This window comes from Elgaria multicarinata, chromosome 4 (genome assembly GCF_023053635.1).
Source record: "Elgaria multicarinata webbii isolate HBS135686 ecotype San Diego chromosome 4, rElgMul1.1.pri, whole genome shotgun sequence".
Lineage (NCBI taxonomy): Eukaryota > Metazoa > Chordata > Lepidosauria > Squamata > Anguidae > Elgaria > Elgaria multicarinata.
Window position 1 is genome coordinate 147,617,510 of NC_086174.1, and position 26,980 is coordinate 147,644,489.

Consider the following 26,980-nt stretch of genomic DNA (forward strand, 5'->3'; position numbering starts at 1 on the left):
AAAGCAAGAATGCCTTAATTATCTTTCCCCCAACAGAATAATGAAAAAAGATTTGTTTTGTAATTGCAAGCATCACTACAATATTTATACTCTTCATTTTTATAAATACATTTAGTAGAATTGTTTTCCTCTTGCAGTTTTGCAGTTTGTAGAGTAAGTTTTCTGAGGAGTTTGTAGAGGACGCTTTCTGGGGAGTTTGTAGAGGAGGCTTTCTTTCTCTGCTTTTCAGAATGATCCAGAACGTTTATTTTCTGTATCAAGTAGGTCATGTGACCTACTTGGCAGAGGTCAGACCTCTGTTTGAAGATATCCTCTATTTGAAGGGCTGTTCAGTCCAAGTCTAGTTTAAAGGTAGTAAGACCCTAAGAAGAGTAACCAAGGAGTTTGAAGTTGCACATCAACAGTTAGCACCTGGACAGCAGATTGAACAAGACACAGAGGTCACCTGGGGACTGTCTATATGCAGCCAAAACTCCACGATGGCTGTGAATCTGTGCTGCAACAGATGACACAGCTGCAGTTTCGCAGCCACTGTGCGGCTTTCCCGTGAATTTATTTATCTATGTATTTTTATTTATTACATTTTTATACCGCCCAATAGCCGAAGCTCTCTGGGCAGTTTACAAAAATTAAAACCATGAAGAGCATAAAAACAACCAACAATTTAAAAACATGAATACAAAATACAATATAAAAAGCACTTTGAAAAAATCTGGGACTTACCCTGACTTTTTCGTTGTGAGCAAGGTCAATACAGCTCTTCCGACATCTGACCTCACTCCGGGGTGGAAGGCAAGAGGTGATTGGTTTGCTGGAAACTAGGAAGAGGGCGGCGGGGGGAAGCTCTAGTACCCAGATGACCACCGGAAACCCTGCGCTCCCTCCTTGGCATCAGGATTACCAGCCGCCACCCTGGGTAAGGGAAACCGTGGGGTTGGAGAGGAAGGTGCCTCCAACTTGCCACCATGAAGACAGCCCCCCCCCCCCCCCGTCAGAGTCTTCCTCATGATGGTATTGTATTTCTATTTAAATTTCAGTATTTCTAAATTAGCATCTATACATATAAAACAGCATTTGCAAACTTTATGCGAATCTGTGTCCTCTTTTGTCCTACTTGGGTGACGCATAAGTAACCATTCTGATTTCAGTTCTACTATCCACCGCATTTTCTAACTGCTTTGGCCAGTGTGTGTGTGTGTGTATATGGTGCCTCCTTAAAAAAGTCTAATTTAACAAGTTCGCATAAACTTTAGTTTAGATCAATCTAATCCATCATAAAGATGGATTACAATGAAATCTTGAAAGCTATAAAACCGTTTTAAAGTTAAAACTCAAGGATACCTCCCTAAATTCTCACAAATCGCCATTTTATAGTACTTCATTTGTAATACCTTTTTCTCAGTTTACGAGGCACAAGAATACTGCAATCGTGCATCAACTTCTGTGTGCACCATTACCTGTAATTTTGGATGTCTGGTTGATTTCTTTCACTGCAGAAATATTGCAGTCATTTTTCACAGGAACTTACTTAGAAATAAAAGGCAGTGAATCTGTTTCCTTTGTCGTGGAATGGCCAACTTTCTCACATTTGTTAATACTTTGCTTGATAAAACACAGTGATTTATCCATGTGTTATACACTGGAAATAGGCAAATAAAACATGCAGGACCTAGCTGGAGAAGTGAATATAAAACCACTTAACTCTCAGTCCTGTGTATCTTTTTTTGTGAGTGGAGAAGGGTGTGGGGAGACTGTCCTGCATGACCCCCCCCCCTTTCTGGAACCGTTAAACTTCAAGCAGATGAGGCCCGAGGGTCTCCAAAGGCATACCATATCCTGACACGGGTGCCGTAAAACTCATTAGGAGCAGGTCCTCTGGATATGCCAATCACCAGAAGGTGCCAGAGCGCTCACCGTCCCTATTCTGATATAGAAAATTCCCACACATCCCTACCACAAATTAGCCTATTTATCCACCCTCTTCATATAATCTCCAGTATGGAGTAGGAAAAAATCTCTCTACCTTCTATTGAGAGGGGAAATTCCTACTTAGCCCTCCCTCCAAAGGGAGCGACTGACTAAATCCCATACTAGATGAAAGGAGGGAGGGTGGGAGCTGGAAAGCTGGAGAGGCCGAGATAAGGCAGGGCCAGCCTTTCATAGGCTCTGGCTCCGCCCTTACCTCACGTGGCTCACGTGCACAGGACGCGTGAGGCTTTTATTCCCCACCCACAATGGCCATTTTCCCACCCAAGCCATGCCGGCTGTGCGAGTAATGGATTTCTTAGAGCTTTGCTCATATTTATTTCTGAGCGTTGCTGATTTACCTAGCTTAGGACAAAAGGAAAGGATAGAACTTAATAAAGGAGAAACAGAAGTGAAGGTGGTGGTTGTAGTAGCTACTTCTGTTACTGGTGACAGTAACAAAGATAAAGTATTTTGAAAGGCTATGGCCTTAACTTTTGTAAACCGCCCAGAGAGCTTTGGCTATGGGGCGGTATATAAATGTAATAAAATAAATAGCCTTCCCCAACCTGGTGCCCTCCAGATGTCAGATATCAGACCACAACTCCCATAATCCCCAGCCAGCTGGCTGCAGCGATGGGAGTTGTGATCCAGCACATCTGGAGGTTACCACTTTGGGGGATGGCTGCTGTACATTATGGTTTATTATCATCCCACCGTTGAATTGTCTGATTGAACCTTGGTGTTCATTTATGTTAAATCCAGAATTGTACTCTTCTTGAGACAGAGTTCTCTGCCAGTTAGCTATTGCTTCCTTTCATAACTTTCGACTGACAGGAGAGGGTTCATCATTATGGATTCTGAACCATGTTTAAGGAAAGCAAGCGCTAAAGGTAACAGTAAATATAAGGGTGCTTCCCTTATATTTAGGGAGGCAGTGATAGAGGATTCTTTAGAGGATCAAATTGAGGAATGTCCCCATACAACTTGCTGGCATTAATCTAATTTGGGAAGGAAGAAGGAAAGGACTGGGTTGGTGACACTCTCCCCACACCCTCCCCGTGACTAAATCAAGAATCATACACAAACCCTGGGAACATGAGGAGAAATATTCTTTTATTGAGAAATGACACCTCCATTGGCAGCGGCTCATGTTCCTTATGCAATTTTGCCCCACATTTTGGTAATAGGTAGAATGTCAGGCTAGGACTGGGGGAGACCCAGGTTCAAATCTTCACTCGGTCCCAAAGTTTACTGGATGACTTTAGGATAATCCCTCTCAGTCTAACCTATCTCACAGGGTTCTTGTGAGAATAAAATTTGTGTGGGGTGGAGTGGGGTGGGGAACCATGCATACTGCTTGGAGTTCCTTAGATGAAAGGAGGGATATAAATTAGGCATGTGCTCCGCTCCGATTAGGAGCGGAGAAGCAGTAGCGGATTGGCCTGCTCCGCCTTACCCAGAGGCGGAGTAGAAGCGGACCACGGACCCCTAGAAGCAAGGCGAAGAGAAGCGGCCATTTTTCGGAGCTCCTAGTTCAGGCGGAGCGCTCCGATCGCCATCTTGAAACATTTCGCCCATAGGATTGCATTGCGGAAAACAATCGGGGATAACTGGGTTGATTTTTAAGCTATCGTTCTGAAAATTCTTGTGCACAGAGAGTCGTGGATGGGGGTCATTTTGAGACTACTCTCACCTCTCTGCATCATGCGGGTCGCGTGCTAGAATTTTTTAAAAATCGGGTCAACAAACGGACAGCGCGGCTCAAACGACGGTTTTCGCCCATAGGATTGCATTGAGGAAAACAATCGGGGATAACTGGGTTGATTTTTAAGCTATCGTTCTGAAAATTCTTGTGCTTGGAGAGTCGTGGATGGGGGTCATTTTGAGACTACTCTCACCTCTCTGCGTGGTGCGGGTCGCGCACTAGAATTTTTTAAAAAATCGGCGGGAAAAATACCTTTTTCAAAGGGCTGAGGGGCAGAGTCAGCTCCCGGTCATGATCACATGATCCCAAAGTTAGAGGAGGGCATAGGCAAAACGGGTAACTTGGGATTCTGGGAAACTTCTCTTTCTTAATCTGAACGGACTTTTCCCAGTGTTTTTTAACACAGTAGCCCCACCAAATGCACAAACACAACCTGAAATCCAAGAATAAGAGATAGAAACACAGCACTGCTACCCACCCTAACTTTGGGGAACAACTGAAAAGATGTGGTGCAAGGGGATGAGTTCCCCTAGGGCATCTCATCGTGGACGTGCCCCCACTCTCTCCTGTACTGGAAGGCCATCAGAGCCTTCCAAAGAGAGTAAAACGGTGGAGCAATGCCTATCATGAGTCGAAGTGAGCGTTTACTTCTTAGTGGTGGAGCGATGCCTATTATGAGTTGAAACTATCCGCTCTGATCTGGCCAGCTCTGCTCTTCTTCCAGTTCCTGTTCCTCATCTGTCAGTTCCTCCTGCAAATTTCTCTGCGTTTCCTTCGGTCTCAGCGGATGAACTGTCTACAATACTGCGCTCTTCGAAGCCTTCCACTTGTTCTCGTGAGCCGATTCCTTCTCGCGTCTTTATTAATCTTATTCCTGCTATCCTCCCTTCCTTGCTTCATATTATTAATCTTTCTCTGTCCTCTGGTTCATTTCCTTCTGCTTTTAAACATGCTACAGTCTCTCTCATTCTCAAGAAACCTACTCTTGATAGGCTATCTCTGTCTAACTACCGACCTGTCTCTTTGTTGCCGTTTGTTTCAAAGATCCTGGAGCGTGCGGTCTACTCTCGCTGTCTTGACTTTCTTTCTAGTAACTCTGCTTTGGATCCTTTTCAATCTGGATTCCGTCCTCTGCATTCCACCGAAACAGCCCTTAGTAAGATCACCAACGATCTCCTTACTGCCAAGTCTAAAGGCCATTATTCCGTTCTTATTCTCCTTGATCTAACTGCGGCCTTTGACACGGTTGATCATGATCTTCTCTTAGATTCCCTTCATGACCTTGGATTTTGTGGCTCTGTCTATAACTGGTTTGCCTCCTATCTAGCGGGTCACTCTTTCAGCGTGTTGGCTAATGGCAGCTCATCTTCCTCCTTTCCCCTTTCAGTAGGGGTTCCGCAAGGCTCAGTGCTTGGCCCGTTGTTGTTTTCCTTATACATGTTGCCCTTGGGCAAGCTTATTCAATCTCATGGCCTCCAATATCATCTGTACGCCGATGATACACAACTATATCTGGCATCTCCGGAACTTTCTCCTGATGTTCACGATCGTATCTCGGCATGTCTTTCAGATATCTCAGCTTGGCTGCTTCATCGTCGTTTGAAACTTAATATGGCAAAGACTGAATTGCTCGTTTTTCCTCCTAAACCTTCTCCTCATCTCTCATTCTCTCTTACTGTCAATGATGTTACGCTTACTCCGGTCAAGGAAGCTCGTAGCCTTGGCTTTATATTTGACTCCTCGCTCTCCTTTATTCCTCATATTGAGGCAGTAGCTAAATCTTGTCGTTTTTTCCTGTATAATATTGCCAGGATTCGATCATTTTTGTCTGTCTCTTCTGCCAAGACGCTTGTTCATGCGCTGGTTATTTCACGGTTGGACTACTGCAACCTTCTTCTCTCTGGCCTTCCTTCTTCTCACATCAGTCCGTTGGTTTCTGTTCACCACTCTGCCGCAAAGATCATCTTCTTGGCTCGCCGCTCTGACCATGTTACCCCGCTTCTGAAATCTCTTCATTGGCTTCCAATTCACTTCAGAATCCAATATAAACTTCTCCTGTTAACCTTCAAAGCTTTTCACGGTCTAGCTCCTTCCTATCTCTCCTCTCTCATCTCACACTATTGCCCCGCTCGTGCTCTTCGCTCCTCTGATGCCATGTTTCTCGCCTGCCCAAGGGCCTCTACTTCCCTTGCTCGGCTTTGTCCATTTTCTTCTGCTGCCCCTTACGCCTGGAACGCTCTTCCAGAAAATTTGAGAACTACAAGTTCAACCACAGCTTTTAAAGCTCAACTAAAAACTTTTCTTTTTCCTAAAGCTTTTAAAACTTGATGTTGTGCGGACTTTATACTGTTAGTTTTACCCTACCCTGTGCCTGCTTACCCTACCCTGTGCCTGTTGGCACTCTCTTCCCCTCCTTATTGTTTTACTATGATTTTATTAGATTGTAAGCCTATGCGGCAGGGCCTTGCTATTTACTGTTTTACTCTGTACAGCACCATGTACATTGATGGTGCTATATAAATAAATAAATAAATAAATAATAATAATAATAATAATAATAATAATAATAATAATAATAAGTGAGCGTTTACTTCTTAGAGCTCTCCTGGTGTGCAATGGCTTTCTTGAGCTGAACTGGCAGCTGCTTCCCTCTCCCCCGGGCACGTCCCCCTATTGCTGGTAAAAGACAGATATAGCCTTTTTTAAAAAAGTTCTTCTTGCTGTTTATTCAGCAACACTGCTGCTTTTAATTCCACCCCTCCTTTGTTTATTTATTTGTTTATTTATTCCATTTTATATGCATTACTGGCTTATCCTTGGCTCACTTCCTTATGCCCCCAGAAATGCCAGCTGCATGCCTGCCTGCCTTCCCTCCCTCCTCCCCTGCCCACCTCGCAGGGATGTTGTGTGTGTGTGGCTTTGACTCAGGGGAGAAGTCCTTCCTGCGCTCACTTGGAGTTTTGGAAGTTCCAAATTTTGCAGGTTTAAGCCCCGCCAAAAAACAGGGGATGATGGGACTGCCTTGAGTCTTGGCGTGCGTATGTATCCCTGGATAAGCTTTCATGGTGGTGAGTTTGAGGGGTTTTTTTAACGTGCAAAATTGACGGAGCTATGGAAAGAGGTGTTGGATTTTCATAAATTCCCCAAAAATCAGGGGATGATTGGACTGCCTTGAGTCTCAGTGTGCATATGTATCCCTGGATAAGCTTTCATGGTGGCGAGTTTGAGGTTTCTAACGTGCAAATTGATGGAGCTATCGAAAGGGGTGTGAATGGGGTGCCCGATTTTCAAAAATTCCCCAAAAATCAGGGGATGATGGGATTGCCTTGAAATTTGGCGTCCATGTGGACACGTGGATAAGCTATCATGGTGCCGAGTTTGAGCTTTCTAACGTGCAAATTGACGGAGCTATCGAAAGGGGTGTGAATGGGGTGCCCGATTTTCAAAAATCCGCTAAAAATCAGGGGATGATGGGATTCCCTTGAAAGTTGGCGTGCGTGTGTATACCCCCATGAGGTGTCATGGTGCCAAACATGAGGTTTCTAACTTGAACAGAAAAAAGTTGTTTACTTTTTTAGCTTTCAATGCAAGCCTATGGGGGGGGGAAAACGGAGCTCCGATCCGGATCCGGAGCTCCGAGCGGAGCAGAAGTGGGCGGAGCGGGGGCGGAGCAAAGTGGCCCGCTCCAAAAATCGCAGATCTGCAAGTGAAGCGGAGCGGGGGGTCCGTGCACACCCCTAATATAAATGAAAGAATTAAACAACAAACCAAAACAACCGATATAAATATTGTGTGATCCCCCCTCCCCAGGTTTTTGAGTAGTTAGAAAATATACATAACAACCTGTCAGAATCACACTTTCTGCAACTTGACCAGCATTTTCTCCTCCTCCTCTTCCTCTTTCATTCAGTGGAAAATAGCAAATATAAAGGACCTTGATATAATCCTTGGAGCCCAATTTGTTCCTGGATGCTCATAGTTGATGAAGACATTTTGAAGAGCTAGAATAGAGCAACATGCCACAATCAACATTTCCTTAAGTAATATCTTATATACTAAAGCTATAGATGCATTAACCGGTTGTGTTACTTTTGCAGGGATTTTTTTTTTGTCCTGTTGAAATAGCACAAAAGATCTGACTTTACATCTGCTATAAGAATGCCTTTTTCCGTGCTATATTTTTAAGCTAATCTTTTTACACTTGTCATACATTTTCCATTAACTGGATTTTTTTTATGAAGGTGGGTTTACTAGCTTCCTTTATTTTATTCCTATTAATCTTAAAAGTAAATCTATCCTTAGGCCCTTAGGCTTGAATATTTGATTTAATATTTGCATTTGAGGAGGAGAGTCTTCAATATAGTCTTGACCTTAACGATTTTGAAAGTCAAAATCTGCATACCAATGTAATACCTCTCTCGGCAGCTTAAATAACATTGCCTTGACTCTCTGAAGATGCTTTCTTTCAGATGTGGCATATATACAGAAACAAAATGGAGAATTTCCACGTCTTCTAGTAGCTTAGAAATCTATATTATTTCACTGATTTATGATGATGTACAGGAAGATTCCATCAGAACTGGAAGCCATTACAAAGACCTATCCCAAGTTTAACCAGTCCACTTCCTCAAGTTTAAAAGGTTTTTTTGGGGGGGGGGGATTAAGTGAAATAAAACAAAGAAAAGAATATAGGCATTTATTTATTTATTTTATTACATTTATATACCGCCCCATAGCTGAAGCTCTCTGGATGATTCACAAAAGCTAAAAACAGTAAACATTAAAAATATACAAAATTTAAGAACCATCAGAGACATAAAAACAACAGTATAAAAACAGCAGCATCCGTTTAAAACAACAATTCTGGGGGCCATTAAAAAACAAACTTAGCGTTCAATGCTGTTCAATGCCTGGGAGAAGAGGAAAGTCTTGACCTGGCGCCTGAAAGATAACAATGTTGGCGCCAGGTGAGCCTCATTGGGGAGATCATTCTACAGTCGGGGGGCCACCACTGAAAAGGAAGAGGTTTATTACTAATAGAGGTTAGGAAGAGGTTAGGGGCCATAGGAGAGTGGTTGAGCACCCTTTTCGTATGCAGAAAGCCCCCATTTCATTCCCAGTTGGAAGGATCACAGAGGGGCTGCCTATACAGCTTATTTGCCCCACAGTAGCTGCGCAGTGGCACTACACTGGTTATATGATGCAGCCACCAACTCGCAGCCAGCACTGAGCTTTTCCCTGAAGTTCTGGATTTAAAAAATTGGGAACTTACCCCCACTTTTTCCCTTGAAGTGGGTCACCACAGTCCTTCCACCATGTGACCTAGCATAGAGGCATTCCTGGGCGGATGGCAACCACTGATTGATTGCCAGAAGCTGAGCGGGGGGGTGGGGGCTCGAGTACCCAGATAACTGCCCCATACTTCTTCCTGTCACAGTGATGTCCCACCCCACAGCAGTGAAACCACCGGGGTGGGGGGTTCCTCTAAAGCTGTGGCAAGGCAACTCTGTGAAATAGACCTCAGGATCTATTTGAACAGCACATTCAGAGACTACGGCCGTAGCTAGACCTAAGGTTTATCCCAGGATTGTCCTGGGGTCAAACCTGTTCATCTGTGGGCTTTGCTAGACCTGCCGGGATAAGCCAGCAGGGAGGCGGGGTGGCAGCGCGCTGATGTTAGCGCGCACCGCCCGGGCTTCCAGACGCAGGACGTGCAGGGACGTCGGATCCCTGCAGCGTCCGCCATTTTTTTTTTAAGTTTAAAGGGGCCACGTGCGGCCCGAAGGCTGCAGAGAAGGTAAGGTGTTTTTTTTAGTTAACCCCTCCATCCGCTCCTGTGTCGTCTCCCCTTCTCCCTGCGTGTGTGTCTGTCTGTCCTGTGTCGTCTCCCCTTCTCCCTGCGTGTGTGTGTGTCTGTCTGTCCTGTGTCGTCTCCCCTTCTCCCTACCGGGATCTCCCCCGGCCGATGGGCACAGCTAGCGAGTAGCCGCAAAAAGCCACGGAAGTAGCTAGACGTTCCCCAGCCCCCGCCTCGGGAAAAGGCGCGCCATAAGCGACTTCGCTTATGGCGCGTTAGAGGAGGCTTCGGTGCGGCCTGGAGCCGGATTCCCCTGTGCGTCATGTGGAAGCACAGCAGGGAAACCGGCTCTCAAGGCACGCTAAGGCCTCGTCTAGGAACGCCCTAAGTGCCACACAGGGCATCCAGCGCTCAGGCAGGGACGAACCCAGGATGATCCTGGGATAAACTTTAGGTCTAGCCACGGCCTACTTTAGAAATTCCTCACCATTTCAAAATGACGTTTGCATGAAGCATAGAGATGGAGCCCAAAGTCTTCGTGTAAAACTACTTTGTGTGCAGAGTTTTCTGATCCAGACCCCATGTGTATATCATAAAGGCATAAAGGTGATTTCCATCCCAAAAGCAGTTTATTAACACTGGGCTAAAAAAGCAAAGAACCACCAGACATATTAAAAGCCTACATCTGAGCAGTTTACTTGCTAGCTATAGCTTTGGGATCAGGATATAAATACACGTATATGCTGGTTGCCAGTATTGCATCCAGCATTATTCATAGTATGTTTAATTTTGAATGTTTTATCGACTACGGATTCATTGTGGCTCTGATTCCTTTTTCTTTCTTTTGTCCTTTCCTGTGGTTTGTCTTGCTTGAACAGTCTGGAGTTATTTGCTCTGCAGGTACCTTTCTGCAGCATACCAGCTCTATGGCTTGTAGCACCTTGTTGCCCAGCTGGCTTAGATTGCCTAGGTGGCTTTTCAGCTTTTCTGCTTCTATGATTTAATTCTGAAATCTCCCCGCATATTATTTTGATAGTATTAGCAGAAAGCATTTTAAATTCAAAATAAGATGAATCAAGTGGCTTAGTTTGAGAAGCTTTAACATGGGTAATTTTTTAAAAAATTGTATACGTACAGTTCGACTTCAAAAGTTGACTTGGTAAACTTATTGCGATTTCCATTAAAGAAGCTGTGTAGGTAATTAAATATTTGCCTTGGGGGATTATTTGCAGTTAATTAAAATCTCAGACTTCCAATGCATACCTGCTTTACAGATTATTAAATTTGGATCAGATGTTAACTGCCCAGGTTTCTCATATATCCCGCAAAGATAGTTTTTGGCAAGCTTAGGAAGCTGATGCTTACATGGTACTCTTTGGCCCATGGCCCATTGTTAGACACAAGTTTATAGAACACAAGTTTATGGAAGTGGCACTTCAAGGTTTAGTAGAGTTGTGGACACGTTAGTAAAGATCCTTAATTTTTTTTCCCTGTTATATTTTCACTGGTAGCTGGCACCTCACAGGTTAAAATGTGTATGTAACTTAGTACAGACTTCGCCAACCTGATGCCCTCCAGATGTTTTTGACTTCGACACCCATCAGCCCCAGCCAGCAGGGCCAATGGTGAGGAATGATGGCAGATGCAGTCCAAAACATCTGGAGGGCATCAGGTTGGAGAAGGCAGACTTAGTCCATGATCATTGTTGGACATATAGTGGCATTAAAACTGGCTTCGTCTATCTATCTATCTATCTATCTATCTATCTATCTATCTATCTATCTAATATCAGCACAATATTAACCATAACTCTTAAATCCATCTGTTTAATAAATGACTTCAGGATAGAAAACAGAACTGCAGATTAAACTGGTGGTTTAGGTCTCCTCCATCCCCTCTGACGTTTTTTCCTGTATAATATTGACAGGATTCGATCATTTTTGTCTGTCTCTTCTGCCAAGACTCTTGTTCATGCATTGGTTATTTCTCGGTTGGACTACTGCAACCTTCTTCTCACTGGACTTCCTTCTTCTCACATCAGTTTGTTGGTTTCTGTTCACCACTCTGCTGCTAAGATCATCTTCTTGGCTCGCCGCTCTGACCATGTTACTCCACTTGTGGGTGAGGGAGGACGCATGAAAGAAGACACAGACACCAGAGCATTGGGTATAACTAGGGCCTCTTTATTGAATAATTCTGTTAATCCAACCCTCCCCGGATCTGAGTGTGACAGTGCGGGAATCTCACATCTACTCAGGCCTACTGCCTGCCAAAGGGCGAGCCACTCTCCAGGCAAGAAGCCGTTTCACCGGCTCCCTGCCTGTACGACACTCTGAGAGTGTGGAGAGACCATCCCACTGCACCCCCCGCCCACTGCCATAAGGGACAGTGGGTAGATGCAGTCAGTATGGTCTCCAACTGCACGCCATAGCCTGACTCGCAAGCCGCACAACCCCGAGGAGCAGGTCCTCTGGCTATGCAGCTCACCGCCCAGGGTGCCAGTGGGCTCACCGTCCCTGTCCTGGGTTTAGATTCCCGCACCTTCCTGCCACAAAAGGGGACCAAGCCTCAGCTTAGGTCCTCTTTCCCCCACCGACCAGGGAAAAAATCCCCCAGTCCCACACCCAGATCCTGCAGGAAAATATCATTTCCTGCATCGGGAAGGTGGACCCCATCTGCCCTATAAAGCTCTGTTCTGTCCGGTGCAATATCGGGGTGCGGGATGTCTCATCCCCACTTTCCCCACAAAACATTCTAATTTCTCTGTTCACCTTGTGAACCGCCCTATTTAAACCTTTGGTATTATGCCCCTCACGCCAATGGCGCCGAGGCAACATGCAAGACCAGACGATCCACGACAGTGGCCATCGTCTCCAAGTCTATTTGAAATCCTCTTCAGCCTGTATAATCAGGGCCTTTCCTTTTAGAAGGCCTAAATCATTGCCTCCCAGGTGAATCACCAACACCTGTGGATGGCCAAACTTAACCTCAAACTGTGATAGTATGAAATAGACCTCCCCATCTCAAACCTCGCCGTCCAACCCAGTGAACGGCGGCTGCCAGTCCAAGCCTCAGCAAAGAACCCATGCCTGTCTGAGACGCTCTGCGACTGGCCCAGAACACCATACTGTGTTCACATTAGAATCAGGGGAGGTTCCAATCTTGAGTGAATCGCCAACACCTGTGGAGGGCCAAACTTAAACTCAAACTGTGATAGAGTGTGAAATAGACCTCTCCATCTCAAACCTCGCCGTCCAACCCAGTGAACGGCGGCTGCCAGTCCAAGCCTCAGCAAAGAACCCATGTCTGTCTGAGACGCTCTGTGACTGGCCCAGAACACCACACTGTGTTCACATTAGAATCAGGGGAGGTTCCCATCTTGACTCAAAATCTGGTGGAAATGAAAAACTATTAATTCCACATCCAATTAGTAACGCACATAGGTCTTGAAGGCTCTAGAACGCCATCTACCTATGGCCCGAATCTTTGTTTCAGGCATCCCAGGCCACTACCGCTGTAGATGCCGCTCCAATTTGGGAGGAGTGTGTTCCAAATTGGCAATTATCTAGTCCCATAGCCAGTAACGCCTTCTTGGCTACAGACCAAAACTGGAACTTGGTCACTGGGGACTTGTCCACATGTCGGAATGGTAGCCCTGCCGAGTCTTCTAGTAAACAAGGCTCTCATTGCTGCTACTGGGCAAATTTCAGAACATCTAGCAGACGCTATTATACTAGTGCCTCTAGCTCTCTGATCTGTCTTAGATTGCCTAAGGGCAATCCTAATCTTGTCCCCAAGAATTGAATGTCCTTAATTTGAAAGCTTTGTTAGACACGTCTTTCATAGAGAATGCCAGTACCTCGCTAACTCGGAACACACCAAAAAACATTATCAAGGCACTGGCATGAAATAAATCCTGCTCATAAGGTGATGAACATATTGCTATCTACTGTTGACGTAGTCCCAACCGTATATCCGGGGTAATTGGCTTGTGTTTGTCGGAAGGGGCTGGAGCAATTCTAGCCCCAGCCCTCCAGCATACGCTTGATTCTAATGTCCAAGGTGTGTGCCGTCGAACCCCATAGTCTTAGCCTCAAATGACAAACCTGCTAATTTCCCTTTCAAAGTCCTGATGGCTACGCCTCTACTGTGCGAAGCCACGCGGAACTGCATTATGTGGTCCATGGGAATATGCCATTGAGCTGCTAAATCTGAGGAGATCAGAAATGCGTGGAATTCCCTACCTGCGTGCTCTTATAGCGCTCAGGTACCTGTGACCCAGACCTATTCATGGCTTCAAATGCTTCGTCCCTCCAAGATCCCACAAGTGTTTGGGCATGGGATCTGGAAACTATCTATCTGCAGGGGCCAATTCCTGGAACCTGGAAATCTGGTTGCGCGACAAGGCATCAGCGATTCCATTATCCAGCCCGGGAACATGCCTTGCATAAAATATGATATTAAACTGGAGGCAAAGGAGCATCAAGCTCTGACTAGTCTCATTACTCGCTTGTTTTGGAAGATAGAATTGACAACCTGCACTGTGGCTTGGTTATCACACAGAAAGTGTATGGATGAATTGGAAAGGAGGTCAGCCCACTGCCAGACTGCTATGACAATAGGAAAAAATTCCAGCAAGGTCAAGTCATGGCAGATGCCTTCCTCTCTTCAACCTATTAGCCATTGTTGAGCACACCAGCGTTCCTTAAGGATCACCCCAAAGCCATATGACCCCGACGCATCTGAGTGCACCTATAACTGAACTTCTAAAAGAAAGTTAGCACTCGAAAAGGAATGCCATTGAATTGGTTCAAAAAAAGAAGCCTATACCTCCAGGTCAGCTCTCATTTCGGCCAATACCCGTATGCGATGAAGGGGTCACTTGACCCCTTTCATTGCATCGTATAATCGCCTGGACGATGCCTTACAAGGTGCTATCACTCTGTAGGCAAAATTCATGTAGCCTACCAGCTCCTGAAGTTGCCTCATAGTGATCTTATGGGCCTTGGATATGGTTTCTAAGAGGTCTTTGAGAGATTTTAGCTTATCTCTGGGCAGACTGCAAGACTGCTTACTGAATTCCAGCAAATCAATCGATATTCTCTCGGGGATTTCTTGGCACAATGCCCAGGTGAGAAAGCCTCGAACGAGGCAGGGGAGGTTGCACAAACGGGTCTAAAACCCTACCTGCAATCACTTCCTTTACAATTCCACCCCCCTGAACCAGATCTTCCATTGCATTAATGGAAGTCTGATTCTTGGAAAAAACTGGGATCGGAGGACCCTGAAAAGAAATTCTAAGGCCAAACCTAGACCTCTCGAAAAGAAATGACGCGACATCCTGATGTATATAATCGCGTAAAGCTAAGGATAATTCCTGGATCTTAATTGGGCTGGGGCCCTTTATAACAGGGCTGGATACATTGGGCTTGTTACCAGGGCAGAATTCTCTTCCACCCTTGGAGTCTTTGATCTTGGGACATCCAGAGTATGGGTGATCCCCACCACAAATAGAGCATTCGTGCTTAAACTTGCACTGTGTCCGCGCACACGTGCCCTTGGAGCTAAACTCCCAGCACAATAATCGGGGTTGAACCGATTGCTCGTCATGCCCTTTATGCTGAAAGGGCCCATCCGGGCATGATAGAATATGCCCGCTATCAGCTTTCGCCAGAGATTGGTTTAGCTGGGGTCATAAATTATAGCCATAAATCTGGCTCTTTCACGTCCCATTTAACTTCTGGGTTAAACTGGGCCTTCAATCTGAAAAGCCTCATCATACCCAAGACATGCTGGGCCTACATATTCAGTATAACATCTAAATTATATCTAAATATTTAATTAACACTGTTGCCTTTTCGGGGTGCTTCAATAAAGCCACTCTTATGAATATTATATATCCGGCCAACCAGTTGGCCCAGGTTCTCTCAACCTTTCTCTTCTTACTGCGCTCCTGATTTCTTTCATTGTTATTATCCTTGTCTTTCTGTTCTTCCTCTCTAAATAAGAGAGAGACAGATCAACAAACTCGCCTTTCTTAATCTTCCTTTGGTGGCATGTAATAAATGACATCCGATAGGTGTAGAAATTGCTCTATAAGGGGTATTACACCCTTTAACAGAGGAATGAGGATCACACTTTGGCTCCTCTTTATTGGTTTCCCATTCAGTTTGTATAGTTTGCGACGCTCTAATAGGCACAGGAGCAGTGCATTCAATAATAGGAGCTGCAGATGTCTGGGTCTCAGAAACTGCTTGCCTGGTAGAAGAGAGTCTGGGTTGCCAAACAGACATACATGCTTCTGGGGTTACCTGTAAAGGGGTTTCTATTTCCTGTGTATTTCCTAGCTCACTAGGACTAGAAAAGGCCAGAATGGGCTCATGGCCCACAGAGGCGTTCCCCCAAGTGCAACTGGTGAAGGTGTATGACCTGCTGTGGTGCACTGATACTCACTACGTGAGGAACTTGCAGATGATGCCAACGTGGACATAGCCACCGCTGCAGGTTCTGTAACTTGGGAAGCCTCAGAAGCTTGCACTGAAGTTGACTCGTCTTGTGTGACGTCTGCTGCTTGCACTACAGAAGATTGTTCTGAAAAAGTAACTACAGATAAATCACTAGCTCTTTACTCTTCTGCTTATTAATCCCTGTATTTCGTATCCCTTGCTTTCAGTTGTTGTTTGAGGGCTGCATTGTCTCGCTCCAAAACAGCAATGCGTTGTAAAACCAAGGACCAAGAATGTAAGCCTATGCGGCAGGGTCTTGAAACCAACCGTTCTACTCTGTACAGCACCATGTACATTGATGGTGCTATATAAATAAATAAATAAATAAATAATAATAATAATAATAGAAGATTCTTCATCGTCAGATGAAGAGGAGAACCAAAAGCGAAACTAAACTTTTCAAAATTATCACTTAAACCAATGCTAGCTGGTGCCAACCTTAGCTTCAGCAAACTGGCTGGCTCAAAGGCTTTTGAGACCCAGCCCAATACTGCAGGGCAAACACAATTAAAATTAAAATTAAAAATAAAATTTATTAATTAAATTCAATTACAATTAAACTGGAATTTAAATCAATTAGCTAATAATAACCAGATTAGATTAATAAATAAAAATAAAATTGCCAACTGCAAGTAAGTAAATAAAATAAAATAAAATAGAATAGAATCAAGTAAAATTCACAATTCAGCTACACCTAAAATAATTCTGGGCAATAAAACTTGCAGTTTGGGAGAAACAAACCAAGAATTAGGCCAGAAAAATTGAAACTAAACAAAACGCTGAGGGAATCAACTAAAATACGATTGGGAAACAAAAGTGAAACTAAACTTTTCAAATTATCCCTTTAAACCAATGTTAGCCGGAGCCCACTTTAGCTTCAGCAAACTGGCTGGCACAAGGCTTTTGAGACCAAGCCCAATACTGCAGGCAAACACACTAAAGATCAATAATATGGGTCCTGAGGGCCACACACAAAGCAGAAGGGTAGAACAGGGACAATAGAATGAACGGGAATATGAAGAATAAACTATGAAGGTGAGGAGGGGGCTGGCTAAGAATGGGGCTGGAACTGGGAAGAGATGGGCTCTAGAAAAGGGGGCAATTTCCCCCCCCCTAAGTATTCCCCACTGCAGGTGTATTATAAAGGTCTGCCCACTCCCAAAGTGACTGGGGCCAGGCAAAAGCCTACCCGAAGGCAGCCCCCCCAACAACCCCCAGGCTCTTTCAAGCGTCCACCCTATTCCCTCGAAACCAGCTGAAATAGAAGAATGAGGCCGACGACGACGCTCGCCGAGGCTGCCACGTAGCTGCGAGAGACTCGGCCGCCGTAGTCAAGCCTCTGGGCTGCCGAATCTGCTGCCGATTCTTGCTGCTGCTGCTGCAGAGACTGGTCTCTTTGTCCGTGCTGACAGCCAAAAAACCGAAAGAGGCCGAGCCTCGGGCGGTGCGGCTTTTATAGCCGCGGCCCCGCCCCCAGCACACGAGGCTCACACACTGAGCCATGTGAGCTCTTGCTCCTTTCCAGCCCCTCCCAACCCACAACCGTTGCTTTCCCGCCCAAACTTTCAGGTTGGGCGGGAAGCATATTTCTGAAATCTCTTCATTGGCTTCCAGTTCACCTCAGAGTCCAATATAAACTTCTCCTGTTGACCTACAAAGCTTTTCACAGTCTAGCTCCTTCCTATCTCTCCTCTCTCATCTCACACTATTGCCCCGCTCGTGCTCTTCGCTCCTCTGATGCCATGTTTCTTACTTGCCCAAGGGCCTCTACTTCCCTTGCTCGGCTTCGTCCATTTTCGTCTGCTGCCCCTTACGCCTGGAACGCTCTTCCAGAACATTTGCGAACTACAAGTTCAATCGCAGTTTTAAAGCTCAGCTAAAAACTTTTTTTTCTAAAGCTTTTAAAACTTGATTTTGATCTTACTTTTATACTGTTAGTTTTACTCTACCCTGTGCCTGTTTGGTGCATTCCCTTCCCCTTCTTATTGTTTTATTATGATTCTATTAGAATGTAAGCCTATGTGGCAAGGTTTTGCTATTTTATTGTTTTACTCTGTACAGCACCATGTACACTGATGGTGCTAAATAAATAAATAAATAATAGAGTAAAATACACCAATGTCCTTATGTAATGGCATTCTGTGTTTTTCTAACCTGGCTCCTCACAGCAGTAACGGCCACTAGCAGGAGCAGAGAAATGCATAACAACATGATATCAGTGTGGTGTAGTGGCTGAAGTGTTGGACTGGGAGTTGGGAGATTTGAGTTCTAGTCCACACTCAGCCATGAACCCCCACCCCCGGGTGACTTTAGGCCAGTCACTGACTTAGCCCAGCCTACCTAACAGGGTTGTTGTTGTTGTTGTGAGGATAAAATGGAGATTATGTACAATGTCTTGAGTTCCTTGGAGGAAAAAAGGTGGGATAATGATGATGATGATGAAGTTTAGAAAATACTTTTTTAAAAATACATATTTTAATACTGTTTTATTGATTTGCCAGTCACAGACTCTCAGCCCAACCTTCCTCACAGGGCTGTTGTTGTGAGGATAAAATAGAGAGGAGGAGGAGGAGAATTATGTAAGCCGCCTTGGGCTCCTTAAAGAGGAAAAAAGGCGGGATATAAATGCAAAAATAAATTAATCAGGACATGATTAAATTTTAGTATAGTTTATGAAGGGGAAGAGAGAAGAGTCCAATGCGAAGCTGTCTTTTTCTGTGGCAGCTCTGTGCTTATCCTCGTGCGTAGCTCCTCTTCCAGGTAAGTATTAATGCCTGTCACCTTTAGGCATTCATGGAGGTCTACAGATATTGGTCCCAATTCACAAATCCAAGGCACAGCAAGCAAATTGGTTTCAGCTACTTGCCAAACAGATGGTTGGCATGTTAATCTCTGACAGGAGCACAGGACGGCAGAGGTGGCTGAATCCAGTCCCTCTGCTTCGCCCGAAAACTCTGTTGGAGCTGAATGCCCTGACCATCTGCTAAGGGATGTGTATGCTCACTGGATCAAGTGAGGACTGTTGCACACACAGCTCTGGATAGTGAATTAGGGAAGGAGTTTACAGGTTGACAGTAATTTCTTTAAACCCACAGATCACCTTTACTGGATTGGAATGTTTAGCCATAGCTTTATTTTTGAGGTTTGTTTATCACCTAATTAACCGTTGTCAAGGCTGAGGAAGCAGGAGAGGAACAAAGAGCTTCAGACAGCATCATCATTATTATTATTATTATTATCCCGCCTTTTGCCCAATACTGGGCCTCAAGGCGGCCTTACAAAATTTAAAACATACACATTTTAAACCTAGGAAAAGAAATTTACAATATTTTTTTTTAAGATTACAATATTAAAACATAAACGTTTAAAATACACGACAATTTTACAAGTCCTTAACATAGATGGAGGACTAGATTATTCTCCAAAGGCCTGCTGGAACAAAAAAGTTTTAGCCTGCTTCCGAAAGCCCATCAAGGAGGGAGCCAGCCTAGCTTCCCTGGGAAGAGAGTTCCAAAGCACTGAAGCAGCCACTGAGAAGGCCCTCTCCCGTGTTCCCACCAAGTGCGCCTGTGAAGAAGGTGGGACTGAAAGAAGGGCTTCTCCAGAAGATCTCAAAGCACGGGCAGGCTCATAAGGGAGAATACGATCTTTCAGATAACCTGGACCCGAGCCACTACTTCTTCCTCCATGTAGACTCTGGCCTGGTTCAGAGGACACTCTGGGCTTTGTGGTTAGCTTAACCATGTTCAGCCATGGTTAACGCTGCTAACCACATGTGGAATGCTTGCAGACAACACTTTTAACCCTTTTGTGGTTAGGTTTTCCTTAGTGAATCTAACCACTGGTTATCGGGGGGAAAGGTGGTTAAGCAGCATGGTTTAGTGTGTTGTCTGAACAGGGTCTCTGTTAGAGATGGCAAGACTACCTGGTGTTGGGGTGGAACAGAGATAGTGTCCATAGTGAACCATTCCCAAGTGCAGTGATTCCTTCCCCACCCCTCAAGTAAATTCATTCATTTATTTGGTGGAGGGTGATGGGGTGCTATCCACATAGCCCTATTCTGGGTGCTTTTTTCTTGGTCACACAGTCTTGTGGCAGAACATTGGAAAAACAGAACGGAGTTGCAAACTCTTTTCAGTATAGACAACAGGTGGATAAATAGATTTATATGTGCATATCAATACATATATACTTTCAATATTTAATTTCTTGTTTGAAAACGCATTAATTGTATGAACTGTGATTTAGCATGATGTATGTATCTTTCATTTTTGAAAATTATCGTTTTAAATACCTTTGCACCTTTCAGAGGCTCTTTATAAAGCTTGTTCAGCAGAAAATCCACTGAGAATCCACTTCAGTTGTATTTGTTTTATTTTCCTATTAGAATCCTCCCAAGATTCCAAAGCTACACAAGAGCATAATCCAGTGCCCCTTGCAACCGGTGAACAAGATCAAGCGGACGGTATGTTTTCAATGAAAATTCTCTGTAGGATCCTAATAATTAATCAGGTGGGATCATAATTTGTCTTAGGCCGTAGCTAGACCTAAGGTTTATCCCAGGATCATCCCGGGTTTGTCCCTGCCTGAGCGCTAGATGCCCTGTGTGGCACTTAGTTGAACAGGTTTGACCCCATGACAATCCTGGGATAAACCTTAGGTCTAGCTATGGCCTTAGTTATAAAAGTCCACTCTTTCCACGCACTGTAGGTCAACATTTTCTTCAGATGTCTAAGGGCAACCTCTATAAACCCCAGTGAATAGCTATTGCAAAGCATAACCTTTAACATAAGCAAAAGAAGAAGCCCTTCTAGTTAACTTGCTATAACAATATTGATCTAAGGTCATAATCTAACTATATAGAGTCTTATGGTTGTGGTTTTATTTATTATGTAATAGAACATGAGTATCAATCATATGTCCCTGCTTCGTAGATGAAAATATTTACCGGGGAATTTTAGATTATTTGATAGTTGGTTTGAGCTGCACCTCATTCATAACGCTCACAGAAAATCTGTATTTCACTTACACATTTTCTGATGTAGCATGGCCTTTTAGTTTCATATCTACATTTTAATGGGGTTTTGTAGTTGCATGTCATTACCATGTTGACACAGTTTCCCAAACTTTGACATCAACAGGGCTCCAAGACGATTCCACAGAGGTTGAAATGAACACTCAGACAGATTCTCAAGTCTCCTACATGGAAGCAGAAGGTACTTTGTGTACTTTATGAACGAGGGCAAGGAAGAGGAAAAACACTCAAAATCATCACTCAATTATTAATCAAGGCCCCAATATAGCCTCTTTTTAGTTATTATAATTATTTCACTGTATATTTGAGGAGCACACATCTCTTTTCCCCAAAACATGAACAAGAAGTACTAATTGTTATATCCTAGATATCTGCTTAAGTGGGAGGCTTGAAAGTGGTGTTATTCCCCTTATGAAACCTGTGGGTGTTGACCCCGCTTGGTGCTGCTGAACAGTTTGGCCGTATCAGTTGCTATAAATTAAGCTACTTAACTTGAAGTTAAGCAGGTGCTTAAATGTTTTCTCCTGGAATATTTCTCTCCCCAAGTAAACTGTTATCGTGAAGACACTGCATGGAAGTTAAGTCTCCTTATAGTGCATACTCAGATATACTTCAACAGGACTTATCGTGGTCTATGTTTTCCATAATGTTTCTTCCTATTCAGAGACTTTGATAAGCGAAGAAGAGACCACAAAAGAAGAGAAACCACAGGCTCCTGAAGTAGACAAAACTAATCAAGAGAGCAAAGGGGAAGAAAAAGGTAAAACAATGTATATATTAAAGTAAGATAGCAGACTCCGGACAAGTTACATGTACAATCAGTACTCCCTTGAAAACTGTGTTCATGAGCATACCTTGTTTCCCTTCATATTACTGTTGACTTTTCCCAGTATCACAATGCTGTAGATAAGCATTTGGCCTGGAACCATATAGTATTCTAATTAGAATAATTGGACATGCCCTACCCAAGCCATTAGAGAACCAATTATGGAGGCCTCTGTTTGCCAATGTTTCCCTTAGTGACAAAGTATGCAATGACCCCTACATAGCTGCATAGCATAGCAATGGAAAAGGCTCCAGATCTATCAGGAAGTCATCCCGTGGTTGGGCTCAGGCCGAATACACATGTTCAGAGTCCATGCAGGATCTGTCTAAACCACACAGCTGCTGGGGTGGAAGACACGGTTCATATCACATGGTAGCCTACCATTGGGTAATTTACCCACCAAGGTGGGTACCAGGTGCCCATGGGCACCATTTTTGTATAGTGCTATGGCTTGTTGTGTCATGCAAACCCAGGCTGCAGGGGTTGTTTGAGGGTGAGACAACCTCTCAAATACTCCTCAAAGAAGCCATGGTTGTCTAACCCTCAAACACATCTCATACTGACATGTAACACTGAAGTTAAAAGTGCTGTTTAAGAAAAAGTTGTAAATGTAATAAGGGCCCAGTGTTTGTTTCTTGCATGCTTAAAGACTTGCTGAAGTTTTTGTCAGAGAGCTGAGTATTTCAGCTGCGGATCTAGGGGCACATTTTTTATTGTAAGAAGCTTAACAGAAAATTCAATTTTCATGTTATATATGTAGTACATTGTGCCCAGTCACCCATTTGCAATAGTTGTTTGGTATCATAATAGCACTCTCTAATTGTAAGGCATATACAGGGCTAATAACAATAAGGGCTTCTTTTGTGAGATGCAGAGATCAAATGGTTTGAAATTAGAACCTAGGCATGGTCTTTGTTGAAAATCCAGGTCAATGCTAACTACATCTTTCTCATTATATGAACTTCTTTTGTCAGCTCCATTGACACTGATTTAATTGCAAACCCATGTTTGTAATATTGACGCGTTCCTGCATTGGAAGCTCGGGTTAATAGCACTTACATTCTTCAATGCTCATATCCAGCTTCACGATGTTTCTTTTAAAAAAAATCATTGCAAATCCAAGTTGAGACTAATCACACCCTCTTTATTCTGCACACTACTAATGGTATCAGTGTTGTGTTTCATTACTGACAGTGATAATATAATTGATATAATCTTCCCTGCAGATCCAGGTAAATGGTGTTACTCTTCTTTGCAAAACTAGGTTAGAAAAAGCAGGCTCATTCGAGTTTCAAATGCTAAAAACATTGTGCTAATTTCCCCTGAACAGAAATTATTTACATTTTATTTTATGCCTCATCAGAAGCAAGTTGAACCAAGTGTACTTTCATTATTTGTACCTTTCCTTCTAATACTTTACTGTCCCCTACAGCTAGTAGGTTCCATTTAACTCCCAGTGGATACATTATATTTCACCATCTGTTCTACTGAAGATTCAAATATGTAGTATTAGGGAAGTTAATGTCAGAAAAGGTTTTTTCTTGGCATTTTTCCTTTCTAAAAAAGTGGCAGGCTGATCCTGGGGGTCCTCTTTACCAGCAGTAGCACAAACTCCGATTTAGGCTGCTGCAAATAATCCTTGGCAAAGGTACAGAGGCCATGTTAACCTCCATCAAGTACATATACAGCGCATTGCACTTCATCTGGCGCTTCTGAGTCAATATGATACCATGCTGTAGGGCTACAATTTCAGTGATTGGCTTCTTCTACCAGTTCCTATACCGAGTTTGGGACTGGACGCCTAGGAAAGCGCTTCCCAGGATGGGAGATCATAACACAGTGTCTCATAACATAGAGCCTCATGAAAGTTAAATAAGGACAGCCATTTGGTGGTAGTTAATGCATTGTCGAGGTAAGGCATAGCTGGATTGAGTTGGATTGAAAATGCACTGAACTCAGTGGGGGCATATAATTTTGGGGGGAGGGGGATTTGCTTGATATAATGAAAACCTGCTCCATGCAAACCTAGGCCTCATCTACACCAAAGGCAGGAGCCACACTACTGCTTTACAGCGGTATTGAAATGCACTGACAACTGTTGGGACCCATTGACACATACCATATACTGCCTTCATACCACTATATCCTGCTTGGTGTGGCTCCTGCCTTTTATATACCGCTTTCATAGTGCAATATCCTGCTTGGTGTAGAAGCCCTAGATTAACCATTGGCATAGTAACCCCTCATTGCAAATACTGGATGCTGCAAAGAAAGCATACAAGTTAAAATGATTCATTCTTGGCTTCTGACAACCAGGGACTTCAGAATAACATGAGTAAAGCTCCCTTATACTGAGTCAAGTCATTGCTTAATCCAGCACAGTTCTATCTACTCTGAGTAGGGTGGCTCCCCAGGGTATTGGGTAGAGGTTTCAGTTCTACTGCATTTAGATCCTTTACTTGGAATTGCTGGGGATTGAACCTGGGGCCGTCTAAGGCCGTAGCTAGACCTAAGGTTTATCCCAGGATTGTCCCGGGGTCAAACCTGTTCATCTAAGTGCCACACAGGGCATCCAGCACTCAGGCAGGGACGAACCCGGGATGATCCTAGGATAAACCTTAGGTCTAGCTACGGCCTTAATGGTCTCCCAAGCTGTAGGCTGAAGATAAAGGATTGGATCCAGAAATCACCCTGAAGGATATAAGAACTGTTAGTGGAAATTATTTCCTTGAAGGTGGATGCTGTTGGACTGATGCTTGAGTTTTCAGGATCTGAATATACAATCCTCATTTAGACCCTACAAGTCTAAATAAAGGAACCTGTGACAATATAATCCCATGCTGAGGCAGAAAGAGGATGCTTTGTGAATTGGTTTGATAATTTGCCACTGAAGGAGATTTCATAGTTGAAACACACCTAGCAATTGGCAAACGACAACGTTGCTTTGAAAGAGACTGTTATTATTTGTATTATTATTTATTTATTACATTTTTATACTGCCCAATAGCTGAAGCTCTCTGGGCAGTCCACAATTAAAACTGTAAAATCATAAGATATTATCTTATGTTGACATATTTTAATAGTCTCACATTATGTTTTGTATATTAGTTATTTTGAAGCAATTCGTCCCATGCATATTGAGTTTTACACAGCTGTATGCATCCTGTATCATTTTAATTAACTCTAGGTGTCAAAACAGTAGAGGCTGGTGGCTCCTATTTCAGTGGGGCGGTGAATCCGCTCTGGGTTTCAAGCAGAACCTGCCAGATTTTTTTTAAAAAGCTACCCAAAGTGCTGAACCCTATCTGCAAAATTGGTTCAGCACCTTGGCGAGACCCTTTAGAGTTCTGACTGAAATAGGGTGACCATATTTTGGAAACCAAAAAGGAGGACAACATGGCCAGCCCCCAAGGGGGTGTGCCTACCAACACACCCAGCCCCAGGGGGCATGTCCAGCAGACATGGTGGACCTACCAGGAGCGGCGAGGCCAGTTTTCTGGCACACCCAGCTAGGCAACTTTATGGTCTGAGAGTTCCTCTGCTCGGTAGCCTTCAGGAGCACCTGACTCATAAAGCGAATGGGCACATGAAAACTTATTATGGTCTGGCATAATAACCTCTGGCATAATAATAGTCACCCATTATGTGACTATATGGAAAGAAGGACATGCCATCCAAATTGGTGGCCAGCACATCTTGTGATACTAAATTCTATAGTTAACTATGTGCTGTGAGAAGAACATCTTTTTAGTTGTCCTGAATCTCCCACAAATCAGCTTCATGGGATGAACCTGGGAATCCCACACCGTGCATAATTTTATGCACCACTATCATGTCTCCCCTCACTTGCCTTTTCTGTAACCTAAACAGTCCCAGAATTCATAACTTTTCTTCATAGAGGAGTTGCTCCCACTCTTGGATCATTTTAGTTGCTCTTTTCTACACTTTTTTTTTTTAAAAAAACTGTGGAATTAAAGATGTGAAATCTCACAAAAACTTCAGGGGGAAAAGCCCCCCCTCTTTCCTACAAGACTGGTTCATTTTTTGGGGGTGTCAAAAATTAGGAAAACCAATCAACTTTAAATAATGAAACATTTTCTTTTAGAGTTTAAGAGAAAGTATTTCTATATTGTTATGCAGCCTTTACTCATCCAAAAATGATTTCTAAAGACTATGTAATAAGAATACTTTTAAATAATGACTAAATGTTTAAACTGTCTAGAAATAATGAGGCCATGTGTGTGTGTGGGGGGGGGGGGGGGGTTGTTTCAGTTTTCTGTGTAAGATTCCCAGCATAATTAGTTCTTTCATTCCTTATTAAAATCATTGATCTAAAGTATATTTTACTGATAGACTTTTATGCCATTTCCCAACATGTGAGTAGAGTCACCATAGTGCATTCCTGAAAGTAAATGTGAATTCTTGACAGTTTTGGTTTTGTTCTATTGAGTCCTGTGTTTCTGATGCTGTAGCAGTCATTTAATGTCTTCCTAATCTATTTCAATTGACATCTGTTGCAATTCCCTTTTCTACATTACTGTTAAAGATACAGGAGCCCTTTCCTCCTTTTCATATGGTCACCCTAATCTTTAACCAATTTTCAGGAACCTTTCAGGTTATGTAAAATGAACACTCCTTTCTGAAACAGCTAAATTTTGGTGAAAACATTTCAACTTTATGGATGTTAGCATGACACACACACACCCAATTACTGATTTAGAATGGTGGAACATGCTTTCTACCAATGACCCTGTAAATTTCCATTCTGTTGCTTCCTTTCTGAAGGTATTAGAATTGCCTGTGCTTTCTCCTGTCCTATCTGAGGGAACACAACAAAGTCCCCATAAACTATAGGAGTTGGACTTACAAGATGAAAATTTTGTTCAGGAACTCCTACTGACAAACTCCAGCTTGCTCTGCCTGTTCACACCTCCTCTCTGCTTCTGCTCAGCTCAGAATCAAGATTCAGAATGAAACTCCCAGCCCACATTGCTGCAGATAGCAATCAGGCCCACACCCTTTCAGGCCCTGTAGCAATTGCTGAGAGCAATCAGGCCACACCCTGTCAAGCCCTGCAGCAATTGTTCTGAGAATTAGAGCCAGGGCGAGTTGATGAGAGTAATCAGGCCACACCCCTGAGAGA

The 26,980-nt window shown here is 43.6% G+C and overlaps 1 protein-coding gene across 4 annotated transcripts in view; it reads left to right on the forward strand.

Moving 5' to 3' along the window:
• MACROD2 (mono-ADP ribosylhydrolase 2) overlaps positions 1-26,980 on the forward strand; it is a 1,544,544-nt gene that overhangs the window by 1,429,674 nt on the left and 87,890 nt on the right. For all 4 annotated transcript variants that reach the window (XM_063125349.1, XM_063125348.1, XM_063125350.1 and 1 more), the window contains 3 exons: positions 20,364-20,441; positions 21,118-21,192; positions 21,676-21,771. In XM_063125349.1, the coding sequence (XP_062981419.1) occupies positions 20,364-20,441; positions 21,118-21,192; positions 21,676-21,771 (249 nt within the window). The remainder of the gene's footprint in view (positions 1-20,363; positions 20,442-21,117; positions 21,193-21,675; positions 21,772-26,980) is intronic.